This window comes from Primulina tabacum, chromosome 13 (assembly GCF_025594145.1).
Source record: "Primulina tabacum isolate GXHZ01 chromosome 13, ASM2559414v2, whole genome shotgun sequence".
In the NCBI taxonomy this organism is placed as follows: domain Eukaryota; kingdom Viridiplantae; phylum Streptophyta; class Magnoliopsida; order Lamiales; family Gesneriaceae; genus Primulina; species Primulina tabacum.
Genome location: NC_134562.1, coordinates 34,556,816 through 34,576,874, shown reverse-complemented (window position 1 = coordinate 34,576,874; position 20,059 = coordinate 34,556,816). Strand labels below are relative to the sequence as shown.

At 32.3% G+C, this 20,059-nt stretch overlaps 3 protein-coding genes across 5 annotated transcripts; 2 read left to right on the top strand and 1 right to left on the bottom strand.

The window, feature by feature from the left end:
* Positions 1-1,062, top strand: LOC142522936 (protein DOG1-like 4). The gene has a single exon (XM_075626534.1). The coding sequence runs from the start codon at positions 223-225 to the stop codon at positions 952-954; it is 732 nt and encodes a 243-aa protein (XP_075482649.1). The 5' UTR covers positions 1-222; the 3' UTR covers positions 955-1,062.
* Positions 1,063-3,038: 1,976 nt separating this feature from the next.
* On the bottom strand, positions 3,039-8,688 carry LOC142522935 (protein MALE DISCOVERER 2-like). 3 transcript variants are annotated; one of them, XM_075626532.1, is made up of 14 exons: positions 7,978-8,688; positions 7,344-7,804; positions 7,115-7,247; positions 6,903-6,974; positions 6,504-6,647; positions 6,270-6,410; positions 5,971-6,066; positions 5,837-5,895; positions 5,287-5,754; positions 4,698-4,891; positions 4,442-4,574; positions 4,219-4,373; positions 3,905-4,096; positions 3,039-3,461 (listed from the first exon to the last, which is right to left on the bottom strand). In XM_075626532.1, exons 2-14 carry the CDS (start codon positions 7,441-7,443, stop codon positions 3,201-3,203), a joined length of 2,148 nt encoding a protein of 715 aa, XP_075482647.1. In that variant the 5' UTR covers positions 7,444-7,804; positions 7,978-8,688; the 3' UTR covers positions 3,039-3,200. The 3 variants fall into 3 exon arrangements, with proteins under 3 accessions (XP_075482647.1, XP_075482645.1, XP_075482648.1); XM_075626530.1 differs by having other exon boundaries at positions 7,344-7,910; positions 8,050-8,688; XM_075626533.1 differs by having other exon boundaries at positions 8,050-8,688.
* A 7,147-nt stretch (positions 8,689-15,835) lies between these two features.
* On the top strand, positions 15,836-19,848 carry LOC142522057 (uncharacterized). The gene is made up of 7 exons (XM_075625226.1): positions 15,836-16,191; positions 17,553-17,902; positions 18,313-18,389; positions 18,509-18,545; positions 18,695-18,911; positions 19,016-19,409; positions 19,717-19,848. Exons 2-7 carry the CDS (start codon positions 17,593-17,595, stop codon positions 19,846-19,848), a joined length of 1,167 nt encoding a protein of 388 aa, XP_075481341.1. The 5' UTR covers positions 15,836-16,191; positions 17,553-17,592.
* Positions 19,849-20,059: the final 211 nt, after the last annotated feature.

The window sequence follows — 20,059 nt, the reverse complement described above, 5'->3', positions numbered from 1 at the left end:
GTCATGAGCAGGCCACGCGACATGAACGCTCCGCATTTGCGTCGTGGCTTCATCCTCCACGCTACATCTGGTCACTCTCGTCCCCGAACAACTCACACAAATACTCTCGATACCTTTGTGTACGTATAGATATACATTTATTCGAACGCTATAAGTTCCATATCTTCCATTCTAGATGCATCGTATCGAGTCTACGTGGTGCGTTGTGATCTTTATCAGAAGATGAATAGCCAAGTTGCAGAAAGGTTCACAAATTATTACGCGAAATGGATGAGCCAACTTGAAGATCTTCTTAAAATTCTTCTTCTGGTCTCGAGGGACTGTCATCAGGAAGCAGGATATGAAGCTATTGTGAATAAATTTACGTCACACCACAAGGAACTTTACATGATCAAGTGGGCGCTGGCTGACGAAGATATATTGGCTTTTTTCCACTCAGTTTGGTTGAGCCCACTCGAGAATGCGTATTTATGGATCACCGGGTGGAAGCCCTCGATGGCTTTTCGTTTAGTTGACACACTAATAAGTAAGTCGGAGCGGCAGTCTGGAGGGAGTTTACGTGGGATGACGGACGAGCAGGTGGAGAAGATTGAGGCTTTGAGGGTTAAGATCGGGTTGGAGGAAGAGAGGGTGGAGAGCGAGATGGAGAGGCAGCAGGTGTCGGTGGCGGACAGGAAGATGGTGGAGCTGGTGAAGCTGGAGATTCAGGCCAAGAAGAACGGTAGCCCGGAGGCAGTGACAAAGGTGAACGAGTTGGTGGAGGTGGCGCTGAAAGGGATGCTTGCGGGGCTGCAGAAGGTGATGAAAATGGCGGATTCCGCGAGGCTGAAGACATTGAAAGGGGTTTTGGAAGTATTGACCCCGAGGCAGTGTGTAGATTTCTTGTCTGCTATGTCCATGCTCCAGATTCAGACCAGAAAATGGGGGTTGAAGAAGAGTTTACTGAACCAATGATAGGCTAATGTTTGTTACCGTTGCTATTTACCTTTCAAGTTATTATATTAATACCCAATAATTCTATGATATATATATATATATTTATTTATATTTCGATAACTATCAAAATCGACACGTCTATTCTAAAATAAATAAATCGACACGACACGACTTCAAATATATTTTATAAATTTCGTTTTCTTTATAATTAAGTATCAGTATATGCATTTTCACGTAATATATATTAAGAATCGAGAAAATGCTGAGGAGAACGTATAATTGTTCCTCGACCGGTCGGTCTAGACCAGCTTTGTTGTGAACTATCAAAATCTCTCTCAACTTACAGAGTAAAGTTTGATCAGCTCTCAAAGCATTTGGTATGTCCCGTTAGTTCACCAATTCCGGTTGGATGTGGTGAAGTTTTTAAAGAAGGATATCTTAGTTGTGCAGTCGCGGTGTGATTCGTGATCATGAGAGACAACCGATTTTGGCTTTCGGAGAATTGATTGACAAGGCCCAATCTGTTACAATGGCCGAGTTTCTTGTCATCCAGATTGGCTTGAAAGTCGCTAGGCAGCACAACATTCAGATTCATCAAATCACCTCGGACTCTTTTTTTGCAGTGTAAGCAGTCACAAGCTCAGAAGATGATTTTAGTTATATGTGTTCTATTGCTACTGATATTAGCATACTTAGGGAGGCACTCGAGAGCTCTTATCTTTTTCATGTTAGGAGATCGGCTAACCAGGTAGCTCATTCGGTTGCTGCTTTTGTTTTTTCTTATCCTCTCATTTTGTTTGGGAGCATGAATCTTTTCCTTTGTGTGGATTAAACTTGTAATTGCAGACCTATCTTCTTCTTAATAAATTACAAGATTTTAGCTGTAAAAAAAAATAATTGTATCTTATCCACCTCATTAGAATTTTTAAAATTTGTAAAATCTCTCTTTATTTTTATTTACATTTTTTTCATAAAAACTAATCTCTTATGTTTAGTAAAAATTGTATTAAAATTTCATATAAATGTTTTGTTGGATTGTAATAATTATGTATGTTGGTTAGAACAAGCAAAATGTAATGTTTAATTTATTTGAATTATATCATTATCAACATTTTTAATTTTTTATAAAACAATCCTACAAGTTCAAAAGTCTAGATTAAAAAAATCAATATTTTATTAATTTTGAAATATGAATAAAATCTGTTATTAATAGGTGATAAACGAGAACTTTACTAACATAGATTGTTATGAAATCATTATCACCAAAAAAAAAAATAAAATTCTGGGATTGTTTTATGAGTTAATTTTGTGAGACATATTTCTAATCAAAATCAATTCATGGATCAAATTGATCAGTTTTACAGATATAAATTCGTGAAATGTCTTACAAGTGACCTACTCATAATTATTAAACAAAAAAGAAACTTTTGTAATTTGAGATAATTTTTTTTTAGCACACGTGATACATTATTAATATTTTGTTTTGTTTTTGGAAAGGTGATTTTTGAAACTTATATTCAGTTTTTCAACTAGATTCGTGATGAGAGATGAATTTTTTTTTTTATTTTTAATCATTGTTAGTCATCTTTTTGTTAATATTTGCATTAGTTTAGCTGAAATAAGATGACCATATAAATTTAGTTTGGTGTGATCTTGACATACCAAAATTCCATTATTCTCCATGAGTCAAGTTTAATTAATACTTTAGAAGAACAGAAAATAATATAAATAATATATTCAAACCTGTTATTCGACCGGAAAATTGTACGTCAGTTCATTCGAAACAGAGTTCGGATTTTCCATTAAAAAAAAAAAAAGACCCGATTTACATTCTCACAAGTCTCTTTTCATTATAATATTTTTCTCGAGCTTATTGCACAATTCTCAATCCTATATCACGACTACAAGAAATGTACAAATTTAAGAATTTTAATTGATATAAATAAAGTATCTTGAATCTTTAAATAACAAAAATATACACAAAAAATTATCGTAAAATAGTCTCTCGTAAAATTTTACAAAATATTTTTGAGTTGATAACACAATTTGAAAGCACAATATTATTACAGTGCCTGGATAAAAACTAAGAAGATGCCAAAGAAACAGTATAAACGAACAATTATAGCCATTTCTGTCGAAGAAAAAATAATATGAATTACAAAGAATATTGCTGCTTCTGCAGATAAAATCACAAAGAAAAAATAATAATGAATCACACACACACACAAATGAATGTTGTAAATTAAAATAATTCATAAATAAAATCAAGCAGCTTCTGCAGATAAAATTTCAAGTTCAGCCCACCAAAGAGGAGAAAGCCTTGGAGTTGCTGCTTCAGGTGATACATCGATGGCTTGCCGCAGTTTCTGAATTAGTTCTTTCATACAAGGTCGTTTCCTCGAATCTTGTTGGATGCAGCTTTGTATTACTTCACATACGACATCGAGCTCCTCATCTTTGAATGCCTTCAGTGTTGGATCGATCAAGTAGCTGATTGTTTTCTTGTCGTTCAAGTATTGAGCGGCCTGAAAACATTTTTATGCAAAATCTTGAAGTTATAGAAATATAAGAACATAAGTGATCAGATTTAATATCATAAGAATTATGATTTATTTTTAATATCATTTAATCAAAGATTTAATTTTAGGAAATATATTCCTACTATTTCAGTCTCTGGATATTTTCATCTATATAAAAGGGTTGAAATTGTTTGTAATCTGAACCTAGAAAGATTAACATAGTTTTAGCCCTGTAGGAAGACACTGCATTGTAGATGTGGACCTTCAATTCATTGCTGAACTACGTAAACAATATGTTTACAATGATATTCAAAATCAACAAAACAGTACATGGGAAGAGATATATGCAGAAATGCGGTTCAAAATTAGTATAGGGGATGATTCTGGGGAGTCTCTAGATCTACATGGAGTTGGATAAGAGACACTAACAGAATTATATAGATACTAACCCAGTTTTCAAGATGTCTTTGCTCCTCAGAGTGAGGAAGCTTCCCAGAGATTATTTCCAGTAATAAGATTCCAAAACTGTGGATGTTTGTTCCCACATCGGCGGGTGGTGGCAGCTGGGAATGCTCCATTTCATTTTCTGCATGGTTCATCGACTTGGCTACAAGTTCTGCCCAGAAACTGGTATCGCCAATCTGCAACAATTAGATTTTATTTTTCGGTTAAGAAACGAATCGGTTTCACGTATCCTTGATGTGCTGCTTGTTTGTGCTATCTCAAGAATAATTCATGTTGATTTGAAGAGAATGAAACATACTTTAGCTGCATAATCATCTGTCAAAAGTATTTCACTCGAATTCAAGTTGTAATGCGCTATTGGTGGTTTGAGGTCGTGCATGTACTGAAGGCAATATGCAGTCCCCATGATTACTCGCATCCTCGTATTCCAGTCGAGGTGTTCTACTTCTTCAACTGATTAAGGAAAGTACAAAACTTAGTAATAATGCAACACATATGTAGAAAGACTATACTTGTATTACCATGCAGATGCTCGAAAAGCGTGCCATTTGGAGCGTATTCGAACACCATCATTCTAGTAAAGGGTTCATCCTCCTCACAATATCCGATTAGATTAACGAAATTCTTGTGGTTAACTCGTGACAAGCTATCGATCTTGTAGCCACGGCAAAAAAAAAAAAAAACATCCTATTAATTTAGGACAATAATGAATTGAAGATGATAGTCACAGTTTAACATTGATAACTAGCGTATTAATGCAATAAAATGTCGAATAACCTTCTTTCTGAATGCCAATTCTGATTGCTTCGACCAGTCTTTTAAAAATTGTATAACAGTTGAAACAACAGCAATTTCCACCCCGCTGGAGAGTGTTCCCTTATACACAATCGCGCTGCCTTCATAAGTACTTATAATGTTGCTGAAATCTTCACATGCAGTTTCAAGCTCAGCTCTGTTCAGCTTAGGGACCCCTAAAAACGAAGAAAACTCACTTCAATACACATTAAAGTTAATACAAATAATTTACTTTTAACAATGGTTGTAACTTCCAACATCCAACTGGTTAATTTGCAATTCTTGTACCATTGATTGTTAGGTCCAGCATCAAGCGCCATCGAGCTATTTTTTGAGTAGTGCTGCTTTTCTACCACTCAGTTCCAACAGCATGAATGTTTTTCTTCCAATTAATGTCAAAATATTTTCTAACATATTTTATATGAAAGCAGATTTATATGACTTCTTGGAAAATTGAAATGATTTAGGAAAATTGCTGCTCATAGAATCGAATAATTCAACAAGCAGTTACAAAGCATGCATAGAATAGTAGAGAATCTCAAAGTCAGTGGATCTAACAGGATAAGCATACCTGTAATGAATGCTTTCTGCAATTGCCCACTCAATCCAGTCTTCCAAGGACCAATATTTCTCGCTGCTCTGCTTTTGCAGATGAAAAATAAGGCCACAACCACTATGAGTAAAAAAACAGCGCACAAAATTCCAAGCAGAAGCTTAAATGAAGTCTCGGATTTTCCATCAGTCGAAGACTTTTTGTTGGTTGGTTGACTAACAGCACTAGAATTAGTCGGGTCAGTCGGTTCATGTTCTTGACGTGCTGTGGGTGAGGAGATGGGAGGAGGAGAAAGTTTCTTCATATTTGGAATAGCTGGAAACGAGCCACTACTTCTGCTCTGAAGAGTAATGTTTAGATTCGACAAGGCTGGCATTCCAACATTGGGTGGCATGGCAGCAAGATTACTTGGCTGTTCGGCCAGTTTTCGACGTACAGTATTTACCTGGTTCTTGATATTATGGACAATACCTGACTTATATGAACCTAGAAAACAAGAAAACAAATACAAACAAGTTTCACTGGGGAATTGCCAACGCCGAGTAAGAAAAAAGACTATGTTGCTCACTTGTTAGATCATCACAATTGTCATCAGCATGATAGAGCCGGTCACTTCCGAACTTGAACCTTGACAAATGGCAATAGTTCTCCATTAATAAGATGCAAAAAAAAGGAAAAATTAGCATAATGAACGCTGCTTACAATGGGAACTGATTGAGGTAACGTATAATGGTCCCTTTAATTTGTAGCTGGAAAGAATCTGATTCATGCAAGTGTTTTGAAACACTCTGCCACATGCTGATCAATATTAATGTTATTAAGAAAACATTCAAAAGAATGAGATCCATAAATAGAACTGCAATCAAATACGAGTTAAAAGTACAATGATAATTATCATTCTATTTATACAACAGAAATACAGTTCGAAAACAGGGGACAATATATCACAAAATTAATGCTAAAGATACGTTAGCATGACAATGTTGACGTAAATATCTCACCAAAGCCCGATTTTTCTGTTAAGACATCCAATTCCAGAAGCAGCGATTGTAAGGTTTTCGTCAAATTGTACATCAGTGAGCAAACTAAGCTTCCCAATCTCCACAGGAATGCTTCCTTCAAGTTTATTATCACATAGCAACCTAGAACAATGAATTAAAGTTTGTTGAAAACTTGAGAGAAGCTATTATATTGAGGAAGTTGAACATGAAATGAAATCAAAAGATTATACTTACAAGCTTCTTAGTGAATGCAACCCTCCTAATTCTGCAGGAATGGTTCCAGTCAAGTTATTGTGCCTCAAGTCCAAAATTTCGAGATCCATAAACCTTCCAAACTGATGCGGGATCGTGCCAGAGAAACGGTTCTTGGATAGGCCACTTGTGACACAGTTGGAAGAGAATAAGCAAGGATACTCATTCAGAGAGTTCGAAAGCAAAAAAAATATAGAAATGCGATCACATCATATTGATCTACTAAAATCATAGTAACATGGTGATTAAAAACTGCCAAGTTAACACGTAACTTGGTGTGTAAGAAGCAATAGAGTTTAAATGAGGTCTCCATAGTACGCACATATGCAGATATGAACTCAAAGATTCAAATAACAGTATAGAAACGAAGTTAAAACTCACAGAAATCTTAAATGAGTAAGACTTCCAAGCTCTGGTGCTAATATGCCCTCCAAGTCATGCCCATTGAGATCTCTATGAAACAACTAATCGTGATGAATTAAAGAACACACAAGAACTTCAATCAACATTAAAAAATTCCGTCATAATGTGACTAAATTCCCTTAGACATGCACTAAATTATCATGAAAGTTTAGAGTACATTAATGACTCACAGAGTAAACACTTTCCCATCGAGACAATGAACACCTGACCACATGCACGGGTCACAGTCATCAGGATTCCAATTTGTTAAAACACCAAAAGGGTCAAACTCTACCTTTGCTCGGAATTGCAACAATGCTAATCCTGAATTCACGTGTACCGAGTTAACAAAGTCAAATAAAGCAACGAATCCAAAACCAGCTATTACTTTTGACTTCAATGTGAATAATCCCTTACTACCTTCAGAATTGAGGGACCAACATCCATGAATTTCCAAAAGAAGAACAAGCAACGCTAACGATGTCAAATGACTCCCATAAACAGTCCAACTAACACCCATAGCCAGTTGAAGGATTCGTCACAGTGGCGGAAGCGGTTTGGAACTACACCAGCTGCCAGGACTCTAGACAAGATGCGACACAAAATCGCCAGCTTTGTTGTGCAAATAACCCTCCGAGCAATATACGATTAATCGGACAAACTACCAACAACACAGCACAGAAAATCGTATGTACACAGATTCCCTAGCAGACATAGACAATATAACAAATAAAAGAATCTATATCAGCCCTCTTGAACCAATCAACCGAATTGGGGTCTCTCATCTTCAACTATCTTGTAATTTACGCTAAAGCACTTCCGCTTTCATGAAGAATTGCAGAACCTGGCCGAACGAACTATCCCCAAGATTCAAATTCCAGCTGGAGAATTCCAATGATTAAAAAATTAAAAAACTGTCACAAATTACGAAATGTTGGTTCTTGAACGGGGTGAAATGGCACAACAACAAGAGCATTCCACAACCCTCTGCAGAATAACAAAAGGCAACGAAGGCTTAAAGTGCAAAAGTAAATAAGAGCCAGAAAAGAATAACCTTTGGAATAAGCAATCTCTTGAGAAAGCAAAAAGGCATGCAAACGTAAAGCAATGCAAGGTAAACACTCACCGATATTATAAGAAGGGACAAAAGGGCAGTAAATTATGTTACAGTTAGACGGATTGTTTCCAAAAAAAATGCAGAGGGCAGAAAAAAGGGAGACAAATGGCGGTGATAATATTGAAAAATATATGAAAAATTTGTTCTTTGGGATTCAAAATGGTAGCTTGGAAACGATTAACAGATAAAGAACAATCAATAAATCGATTAAATGCAGAAGAATTCGTATGAGAATTTTTTGAATGCCCTTCAGGATGATCTCAGAGGTTGAAACTCTCATCGACCATCTTTCTCTGAAAGAAGGGAAAGAGGGGGGAAAAAACTCTCGGAGGCCTCTCTCTCCCTCTCTCCCCTCCCTCTCTCTTTCTTGTTTTTTATTTATTTTTTTTTTTCAATTATTTTTTTACGACGCATAAACAAAGATCGCTAGTTTTGTTTTGACAAAAAATAAGGAAAAATATTTCTAAGACATACTATATTAATATCTTAATAACGACCCAAGTCGGGGAAACGAGGATTTGGCAACGGTACGCCGCCGGCGAGGTGTGCTGCGGCAGTTCTTGAAATGGGGTGGCGCGAGGCCTCCGATCCGTAGTAAGCGGGCGCTCCTTCACATTCATTGACTGGGTCCCACTCTTTCTCTGCTTCGTGCATGCCTGTTATCCTCCATCATTAATTTTACCTTTTCCTTAGATTAATTCATTATGACTTTAAGATTTATTAATAATTTGTACGGTAATATAAAAATTGACAAAAGCAAATCCGACAGCTTGAAATTGGGCCCATTCAGAAATATAACTCGGTACTTTTAAAGATGTAGGAAGCCATTCTCAAGTTTTTGTAGTCACGTATTCTTAATTTCTAACATGAATTGGAGATATAACATTTCTTTATTTATAATATTAATCAATATTGTTATTGTATTTAGATAGATATAAAATATTAACTAACAAATCAGTATTTCATTTTCCAACCTTTTCATTTATACATATAAGTTTCTCTAGTTTGAACTCGATCTCAATTCAATCTTTATTCATGCTTTCAAATATCTTGATATTATTGCAAATCAAACTCAATCTTGAGATTGTGCGAGGAATGAATAATTTAGATCTGAAGAAATATTTGAAAGAAAAATTGAAATTTCTTCGTGTTGGGATAAATTTGAAATTCATTATAATAATTAAACAATAATAATAATTATTTAGGACTTGAAAACAATTGTCAATTCCATAAGCTCAAAATAAACTAATTACTTTAAATATCTAGTTCAAATGCAACAATCCAAATGAAACAATTCCTTTAGTCGATTCGAGAGTGTACTCAACAAAAGCAACAAGTTGTTAATTTACATTTTGATGGCTTAATTATACTGGATCGCTTTAACTTCAGATAAATGAAATAAGTTGGGCTTGGCTAAAGCTATTTGGGGTTAAATAGGTTTTTTATTTGGGCCGTAAAATGTTACATATTTGTCATTTTATAGATGGACAGTTATTTTTTGTTAAAACACCTCTCATTTTTCAGTTTTATACTAAAAAATTGACAATGATATCTTTTTTTTTTTTTAAAGAAACACAAAACAAAATATTTAAAACTAATTGTTACTGTTCTTTTCATTTTAATTTATATATTTTTAAAATATTATATTTATTATTTTAAAATTTATAATTCTATTTCTTTTTAATTTTTTTTATTATAACAAAGGGACACCTAGGTTAATTTCTAATTGAAAAGAAGAGGGAAAAAAAAAAAAGGAGGTAAGTATGCTGTATTCATCAGCCAGGCTATCCAGCGGCATCAGAATGTTTCTTTCGTTTTTTATGACTGTTTATTATATTAGAGAGGATGTTGTTATTATTATTTTTATTTTTATTTTTTTTAATCCAAGAGAGGATATGAAATTTAAAAAGCACAGATATTTTTTGAATTTTCTGTACTAATGGATTAGTTACGTATATTTTTCATATAACTTTAATTTACAGGTGTTTTATAATTTTTTTGAATCATATTTATATAATTAAATATTTACATGTGTATAATATATGATATAATATAAAATAATTATTTTTTTTAAAATAAAATAAACTATTTTTCTATTGCTTCAACAAATGCGGAGTAGGTTTTTTGTGAGACGATCTCACGAATCTTTATCTATGAGACAGATCAATCCTACCGATATTCACAATAAATAAAAAGTAATACTCTTAGCGTAAAAAGTAATATTTTTTAATGGATGACCAAAATAAGAAATATGTCTTAAAATATACGATCTGTGAGATCGTCTCACACTAATTTTTATCAAAAATTTGTATATATAAGCATAGCTTAGTAATTACATATTATATAGACATGTGACGAGTCAATTACAAGGCCTAGACTAACTATTTAATAGAGATTACCTTATCTCTACCCTATAAAAATAGAGATAATTAAGTATATTTTATCAATTGTTTGACTGGGATGCCTGTTCCCTCTGTCAACAATAATAATGTCCTAATAATTTCATTCAAAGACAATGATTGTGACCACTGAAATTTTAAACTCTAACAAGCAATCTGTATATTCACATACTATCAGTTTATAATATAAAAAATAGCAGATTTATTATAAATATAAGTATGATTGACTTATCTATAAATAAAAATATATAAAATAAATATTTATTTGAGTATATTATTTGAGTTGTCTATAAAAATATATTATTTTTTATTTAAAAAATATTGTTTTTTATTGTAAATATAAACATAATTGACTTATCTAACGAATAAAAATACGTGAAATTGTTTCACAATATACCTACTCTTAGATATTTGTGAAAATGAGACGCTTTCTTCACATTTAATCCAAAATAATCGAATGTATAATTATAAAAAAGCAAATACACACTAATTAAAAGAAATGCTTGTATATACTATGTATCAACCTTTTATTTTAACATTCGCCCTTCTTGTATTCAAATAACTAATGGGCTTTAAAAAAACATTAAAGGGAGACTAATCGTAATCCCTTATCTTTTAAATTTGTTCCAAATCAAATTTAAGTGTCTCTCAAAATTTTTTTTTTTGAAGTATCTTTTGATTTTATTTGGACATCCTGTTTAAGTATATATAGTATAAAATGTTGGAGACAATAATCGTCTCTACCAGAAAAATAATTGACACATGACACTTGGATTGTCATATGATTTAAAAGATTAGAATTACATAATTATCACGAGTTATAAATTTTGGTAAAATTTCGGTAAACAATAGATCATCTAATTGGTATTAAAGATAATGTCATGTGTTCGTTTCTCATGGATTACAAGGAATGTATTTATTAGGATATATGAAGATTGTTGGAGTATAACAATTATTAATGTTAGGAAAGGTGTCGATACGTGATGCTAGAATTGTACGAGTTAAAATATCGAACTTTATATTGTTTTCACTAACTATAACTTTTGGTAAATCGGATAATGTTTAATATTATAATATCTTATAACAACATCAATTTGTACATAATAATAAAAATCAAAAGATATACATAAGAATGAAATTTGAAGAAAAAAACACAAATACAAGAATATTAATGATAAATGCACCTAAAATTCTAATATAATATAGTTAGCACTTATCGTTTCTATATTCGCAGAAAATTTATTTTTATTTTAATTAAAAATATATATTGATTGCAAATATTTCTTAATCTCGGGAAATAGTATACATCATCTAGGCCGGTTATAAGCCAGAGTTGGCTGGTTATAAATTATAATTCATAAGTGAACTAGTCCGAATAGGAGGGGACCAAAATTAAAGCGGTACTTCATTCAAAATTAATATTAATAATAATAATAAATAAATACATAGACACAGAGGTACGTATACGTCTCTTTTGCAAATAAATGGCCTCGAATATATAGATATAAAAAAAAGGTACATCTAGTCTGGATTTTTTTTAAAATACAACAAGAACGTAATTGAAAAAAAATTTCTATAATTATTAGTTAAAAGATTTTATTTAGTATTTTATGTATATGATAATGCAAACACATCTTGTGTATTTTATTTACAAGGATAGACAACTTCTTTTCTCGGATAAGAAGCAATAGTGATTGATATATGGGGAATAATTAAGCATCGGCTAACCTCTTAGGAATCCCCTCCGGTGGTGGACAAAGGCAAAGCCTTGGCCCTCGCTCCCATACCCTGGATACCAAAGGTGCTTTTGGAGTGATCTCATAGTTCTTACGAGGTGGAGGTATTGTAACGTAGCAGCGGAATCCGTGATTATTTCGTCATGACCTATTAAACTATGAATGTTTTTATCCCTAATTTTTCTATTTGGTCTTCAATTTCACTTAATTTCAATCTGACTAATATTTTTTGTTACCGGGTAAAAGATACATATTCTTTACATTTATTACAATTATTTCTCAACGAACATTGTAATCGGAAGTTGAATCCAGCATCACAAACTTGGATCACCTCCTTTTCAGGAAGAACTCATCGTAATCTCTAATGAAAATATAATTCCACGAGCAAAAGCTCCTATCATGATGCATGTTGTGAGGGGCGTATAAATTAGTTCGGTAAAGAAACGATACCGATTTAACTTCGAAAACTCAAACAATACTAAAATAGATATAGAAAATTAGCAAATTCGTCTTGTAAGTTGAAATATATGTTTTTGTATTTTAATTAGTCAAAATTTTGTTTTAGTCTAATAAGTTGATTTATTTTTTTACTTTTATTCTTGTTCTTTAACTTTTATCTAAGGCTAACATGACGTTGAACATTGTTAATATGGTACTAGATATTGCTAATGTGAGTGGATATTGTTGATATGTTAGACACCATGTTATCACTTCAGTGAAAAATGTTAGAAAAAAAAACTAAGTTATTGGCCTAAGAACATATTTTAACTTCTCAAAGCAGCAAAACGAAAATAGGTCAATTCACATCATGATTTTTATAATTTTTAGTCAAAGTTTCAATAGCAGTGACTATATAATTTTAAATTCTTTTTATTAGAATGAATAATATCTATTTTAAAAACATTCAATTAAAGTAAATATTTTTTTGAAGATACATTAATTTCGATCTTTTGAAAGAATTTTACGTAATTGATTTTACATTAATTATTAAGCATATATTGATTAAAATTTATTGAACTTTTTTTGAAATTTTTTTGTTTGATATTTGTATGTACAATATGCAAAAATATTTGTAGGTTATTGTAGGACCGATGACTCGTTATTTTACCAGAACATATAGAAATTGGTAATGATGTAACTCAAATATCTTAAATTATAAAACAGCTCAAATATCACGTTTCAATTGTCTTGTAACAATATCCTTCCCTAGTTATTAGACTCATTGCAATCAATGAGAATTGAACCCATAAAATTGTCTCTAATACTAATTTTAGGACATAGCGTTTACCGCTTTGCAAAAAGTTATAGCTGGTGAAAATGATGCACTCAAATACTTTTAACTGTTTGTCTGTTTAGCATCTCAAACGTCACGTTTCAATTGCTTTAATTAACAAACAGATACAATTATTACACCTAAACATATATTAGTTTAAATTTATATATCTCTTGTACGTTGAAGATGGTAATTGACTCATTCTAGTTACCTTAAATAAATAAAGAAATTGCATGAGAACTTTGGTGTTATTTTATACGGTCACGTTTCAATTGCTTTAATTAATAAACAGATACAATTATTACACCTAAACATATATTAGTTTAAATTTATATATCTCTTGTACGTTGAAGATGGTAATTGACTCATTCTAGTTACCTTAAATAAATAAAGAAATTGCATGAGAACTTTGGTGTTATTTTATACGGTATATGTGCTATCTAGGTGGCACGTAAACATTTGGGCAGAGAAAAAACAATAATATGCTGTTAGAAAAAATAATTCCTTGAAAGAATGCGATGACCTCAAAATCCAGGGACTGTCAACTATCCATGCAAAACAGAAGACAAGAAATAATTTTGTTTATATATTCTTGTAGGGTTAACATTTTGTTGCCTAAAATATAATTATAATTTTAATCTAATAAGTGGATCCAGTCCAATGGTCAATAAAATTCTCATTAAAATAAAATTCTCTGCGGTGCCAACAATATATAAAATCCATGGCTATGTGAATATGAACATATTTATAACAATTTATCAATGCAGAGCCAGTCGCGGGTGTCCTTTTACGCATTCCACCTACTTCTTTGAAAATATATACACGCCTCTTCTTGCCAAAGAACAAGAAAATATTAATTGAAATTAATTTCCTAATGTACAATTTTTTTAACAGTACATAGAAAAATATTCCCTCTTTCATTCAATAAAAATTACTGTAAGAAACCATTTTAATAAATTCTAAAAACAACTAAATAATTTGTTAAACATAATTAATTAACGGCATATCTCCAAATAAAATGATATAAGAGCAACCATTTAGTACTGAAAGAATGCTTATAAATTAATGGAAATTTTAAACATTACTAAATCGTTTAATTTTCCAACAACTAAATTCTGGAGTCTCCCGTTAATTTATTATGAACTAAGAAAGTCTTTGTTTAGGTGGTATAAGTTGTTTGAGAGGAGCCTTTTTCAATATTATTATTTCAGGGAATATAATGGCCAAAGGACAATTTTTTAACAACGCATAAATTAAGAATTTGAAGAGTCTGTCACAGAGGTCAAACTATATAATTAATTAATTAAGATAATAAACAATATGAGAAAGGATGAAACTAATATTATATATTAAGAGGCTACAGAAATTCTGAGAAACCTGCAGGCCAACATTTGGCTAAAAAAGTTACCTACAGAAATGAATTAAAGATCCAATTTTTGGTTTAAAAAGTTTAATCCTGACTTACACTCTACCATGAGTAAGGAATAATTTGTGGCTTCAAATATTGACTTTTTGGCCTTTAGACTCGCTTACCCAACTTCGCCTTTTAAGTGACAAGAGGGTGAGGTGAGGAGTAGTAGTTGAGTGGCTAGGTCATCGATAAACCTCTCCTTATTCATTATGTATTCAGCAAAATGGCTGAAAATCTCTTTTATAAACAAAAAATTTAATATAAAAAGAAATACTTATTAATATTAATGTATTCACTTACAAAATTAAATTCTGAAAACGAATAATAAATAAATCTTTTCAATTAATAATACTACGTTTTCAAACTTTTTAAAAAATTGCCGTCTTGATTTTTTATATATTAATTGTCCATAAATTGCTATTATTAATTATTATTATAATTGTTAAATAGAACTTCGATAAAAAAAAATATTTTTTTAGATGTTCCAACAAAATAGTTAAAAATCAAAATTTATCCATATAATAAATGACATAAATTTGATTTTTAAAACAATATTTATTTATTGTTTAAATTTTTGATAGACAAAATAATATATGATTTTTTATATATTTTTTTTTCTATTTTAGCGACAGAAGATTGCTATTGTTAGTTATCTAAGCGTTATTTCAAATGGTATAAATATTTTTTATATAATTTTATATGATAATATTTAAAGTTTAAATATATTCATTATATTATATTAATAATCTTAATGATTATTCAAACGTTAATATTTATTAGTTTTAATTATTAATCACGTTCATTGATAAAATATATATACTTAATCAACAGTGTAGTAGCACAAAACTTACCGGGACAACTGTCGAAGGAAAGGGTTTTTTGAAGGGGGAAAAGGAGAGAGCAAAGTTTAAGAAGTCACATGATATTCAACAGCCAATAGGGCCACGCTCATCTGTATCTATAATTCAAAGAATTATTGCATTATTACGAAAAAGAACAAGTGGATTGCCTGACAGCCTTGAATTTCTATATTTTCTCATCAAGAAAGCGCAACCAACTGTATGAAAGTCATGGTAAAAATTTGATCCTGGCGAATAATCCCCTTGGAATTTATTCCTCTGTTGAATGAGTAAAAAAATACCTCTTAAAATCAATCAAGGCGCAGAAATTAAGACAGTTTTCCTTTCTTACTCCTCTTGTTATTCCTCGTCATCTTAATTCCCTTAGCTCCTTTATATATATATATATATATATATATATATCCTCCCATTCTCTTCATTCCAGTTTGCAAGACCAGCTTGATGGTGTTTACTCGATCGGGAGGGATGCAAGGTGAGAAACGATGACCGGAGAAAGATATATTTATACGTTTTTGATTAATCATCGTCGTCTGGTACTCTGTATATGATCACTCCGAGGGCTTTAAAATGCTATTTTCTCCCAGTTTTTATATTTGATCAAAGCCAGATCAAAGCTATTTATTTTCTTCATTTGTTCTAGTTTTAATTTCACACCCATGGCCCTTGACTTCTGTTTTTCCTATTACCTAAATTTTTAAACGAACCCTAGCATCTCGAAAGTTGAAACATGTTTTCTTGCCGTCTTGTTTGAGATGGTCTTCAGGTTGTTTGATGTTCTAAACCAGCAAATATTGAATCAGATCGAACTTCAAAATAACGAGAGGGACTAGAGATCTTATCGAGGATTCGGAAAATTATCAAGGATCGGTTCTTTTAGGTTCAGTATTTTATGATCTTTGCATGTCTACTTTCCAGGTACGCATTTTTTCAGTTTTTTAGGGTTTATGTGTGGCTATCTACACTTGGACATGCCACTTTTTATATCTTATTAAGTTTTCTTTTTGCAACAAAACTGCAAAAATGAGGATATATCAAGATTCTAGATTCTACATATGCAGTCTAAGTTGGATGGATGTGTTTAATTTAATATAGTTTTGGTTAATTATTTTTCTGCGGGTAAAATCTTCTTTTCTGTTTCCTTTCCCAAAAAATACATAGCATTATTATCACTGAATTTTCATTTTTTTTTCATGATTTATATTTAATTCAATTTTAAACATTAAAGTTATTTTAATTATTTCAATGATAACAATTAATTGAACTTCATATACATGACCTTAATATTTTCCAATTTTCAGTTCCTTAAAATTGAAACTACCTCGAATATACATTTAAAATATCAGTTGATAAAGTTAATATAAAGAATTACAAATATATGACCAACAAATTTTGTGCTTTCAGCAGTTAATTTCTACAGTTAGGATGCGTCAACACTAAAATCCTACAGCCCAGCAGTTGAAATTAATAATGTACGTAGCTGTATTAGTTATTATATATTAACGATAGCATGTGTATGTTACATACACATACACCCACTCACATGTAACCCACATTACATATTTACATGTGTGTGTGTGTGTGTGTGTGTGTGTGTCAATATATAGTTACATTCTTGCTAATTGTGACGACCCCAGAAGGAAAGTGAAACATTAATAATGCCCCATATAGCATTATTTTCCTTCAAAATTTTGAACAACTTTAATTGGTAAGTCGATTATTTTGCAATATGGTGTAGACCCTTTTCTTTTCTGATGATTTCAATTTTGATGTTTCATCTTCTATGATCAAATTATTTTAGCAAACAACGACAAACTTTCTACATTCACCTTTTAGGAGCAAGCAATAAGCAAAGGCATTAACGGCTGATGAAAAGATGAACACGGGATCAAGAGATGGTGATATGGAAATGGAACAAAACACATTATCATCCGATTCATCAGAAAATATTTCGTCCATCGATTTAAATGAAGAAGCTGGAAGCAACGCCGTTGATGATAAAGGTATCAAGTTTTCCAGCAACGGTGAAGAGATAAAACATGAAGATAGCTTGAAATCAGCTGAAGGGGGTGAGAAGAAGAGTTCAGTTAGGCAGTATATTCGATCCAAAATGCCTAGACTACGGTGGACTCCTGATCTTCATCTCTCATTCATTCATGCTATAGAGAGGCTTGGAGGGCAGGAAAGTAAGTTTATGTGCTTAGTTGCCCTAACACGAGTTTTTAGGTGATTACTTAAATTCTAGTAATAAGTTTAGACGTTTATCACTTTTGCGAAACCAGTTGATTAATCTATTCGTCGATCACATTGTCATCACCAAGTGGTACTCGAGGGTGAAACATACAGTGGGAAATGTTTAATATCTGGTCAAATAGTGGTCTTCATCTTGTTTCAATGTCCCAACATCTGTTAGATGTATAATGAAGGTTAGAATCCGTTTATTCAGACTAATTTGGATAAATAATATGACAAAAACGAAGACAAAAATACCAACATTCTCTTAATCGAGATGTGATTAAAATGCAAATTATTGTTTGTGTTATTTTCATACGATTGATTCTCTTGTGAGCATGAATTCTCAAGCCTTGTCTTTCAGGGGCCACTCCTAAATCAGTGCTTCAATTGATGAAAGTGAGAGGACTCAGCATCTCTCATGTCAAAAGTCACTTACAGGTATAAATCTATTACAACACTTGAACTAAATAAGTTAAAAAAAAATAGCTCTAGTCGTGTAACTTATAAAGAGGGTTTTATTTACGTTTTCCCTGATTGTTTTACTTGGATAATTTCAGATGTATCGGGGAAAGAAACTAGATGAATCCGGAAAAGGTAATAATCCTTCAAAATAACTTCATATATTCAATTCACTTAAGTTTCTACCTTTCCTGGCTAGCTAGGGCTTTGCTAGTAATTAATATATCAGTCCGATTATTATTATTATTATTCAATAAATACTAATTTACATGTGACATATGTAGTGATTGGTCAACCAAATAGATTTTACAGTATTCCAGGAAGAAGATACCACCTTTCTGGAATAACATCCGGAAAATTCAGCCCTCTTCATCACATGAAATTAGAGAATGGTGGCATTGTTCTTTCCCAGGATACGCCCGATCAGGGAGTTCGCCTGAGTAATTTTTCCAACAGTTCACAACCGTACTATCCATTTGAAATCAAATCACTTGCTTCCAGGTAATTGGAGTATAAATGCCATATCAACAAAATTAAAGAAAGACCGGTTCTTGTTTAATACTGATCAGCCTGATGAAATTCTTATTTCGTCTAATTGACTGTAGCTGCAGATTTCAGCGCTGGTCTTCTGATAATCAAGAACCCAAAGTCAGGACTGATTGTCGAGTGATTTTGGAGGTAAATAAGCAGAATGAGCCAATTCCAAGCTGTATTCAATCGGCGGAACAAAGGCATCGAACTGGTCCACTCAGGCCAAACAAATTTCTTGAAGATAGAAGGTGGCCTTCGCGAGAAGAGATCCTCAAAACCCAATTTAAAGAGCAAAAGATTCCTATATCTAGCATTTGGCCTAGCGCGGTTCCACAAAGTTTTAAACCGCAACCTCGCTGGAATGGCATTGACAGCAGCACTAGGATTTATCAGCAGAAACCAAGCTTCATATCTGAAAACTCAAGGCTACCGCTTCATAATCTTGACAATTCCTTCCCGATAAATGAGGTAATTCAGTCATGCCTATGTCAAAAGATTCGTATCCCCGTATCGTCTCGTAGTTTATGGGAGATATACGAGAAGGTTCGTTATGCTAGATAATGGGTTTTTTTTATCAACTTTTGTAATATAAAAAAGTTGGTAGCAAACCATTGTTTTACCTCTCGTTTGCATGCGCAAATAAGTTTTAAATAACATGAGATAATAACGACTCGACATATATAATCTGTTGCAAAAAGATGACACAAGTGCACAATTTTGTGACGAACTATGGCATGGTTATGATAAATAAGCTACTATAATTTTGTTTTTACAGACGAACGAGGAGAAGAGAATTATGGGGACAGACAGGTTGCCTGCAGGATCAGATTTACAACTAAGTTTAAGCCTGAGGCTTGCATTAAGGGAGGAGATTCAGATATTAACACAATACTTTCTCTTGCTTTGACTCCTCATTGATCTTCCATAGAAATATAGGGAAAAAGACCTTCAAACATTTTTCATAGATTATGGTATTGTTGGATGGTGTTACATTGTTGGATATCGATATTAATACACACTCAACATATTAGAATATTGAGAGGAGAGGCCAAGTACTTAAAAGAGCTGACTATATATGCGTTAGAGCATAGGAGTGAGATCTTCCAAGTACTTTGTCA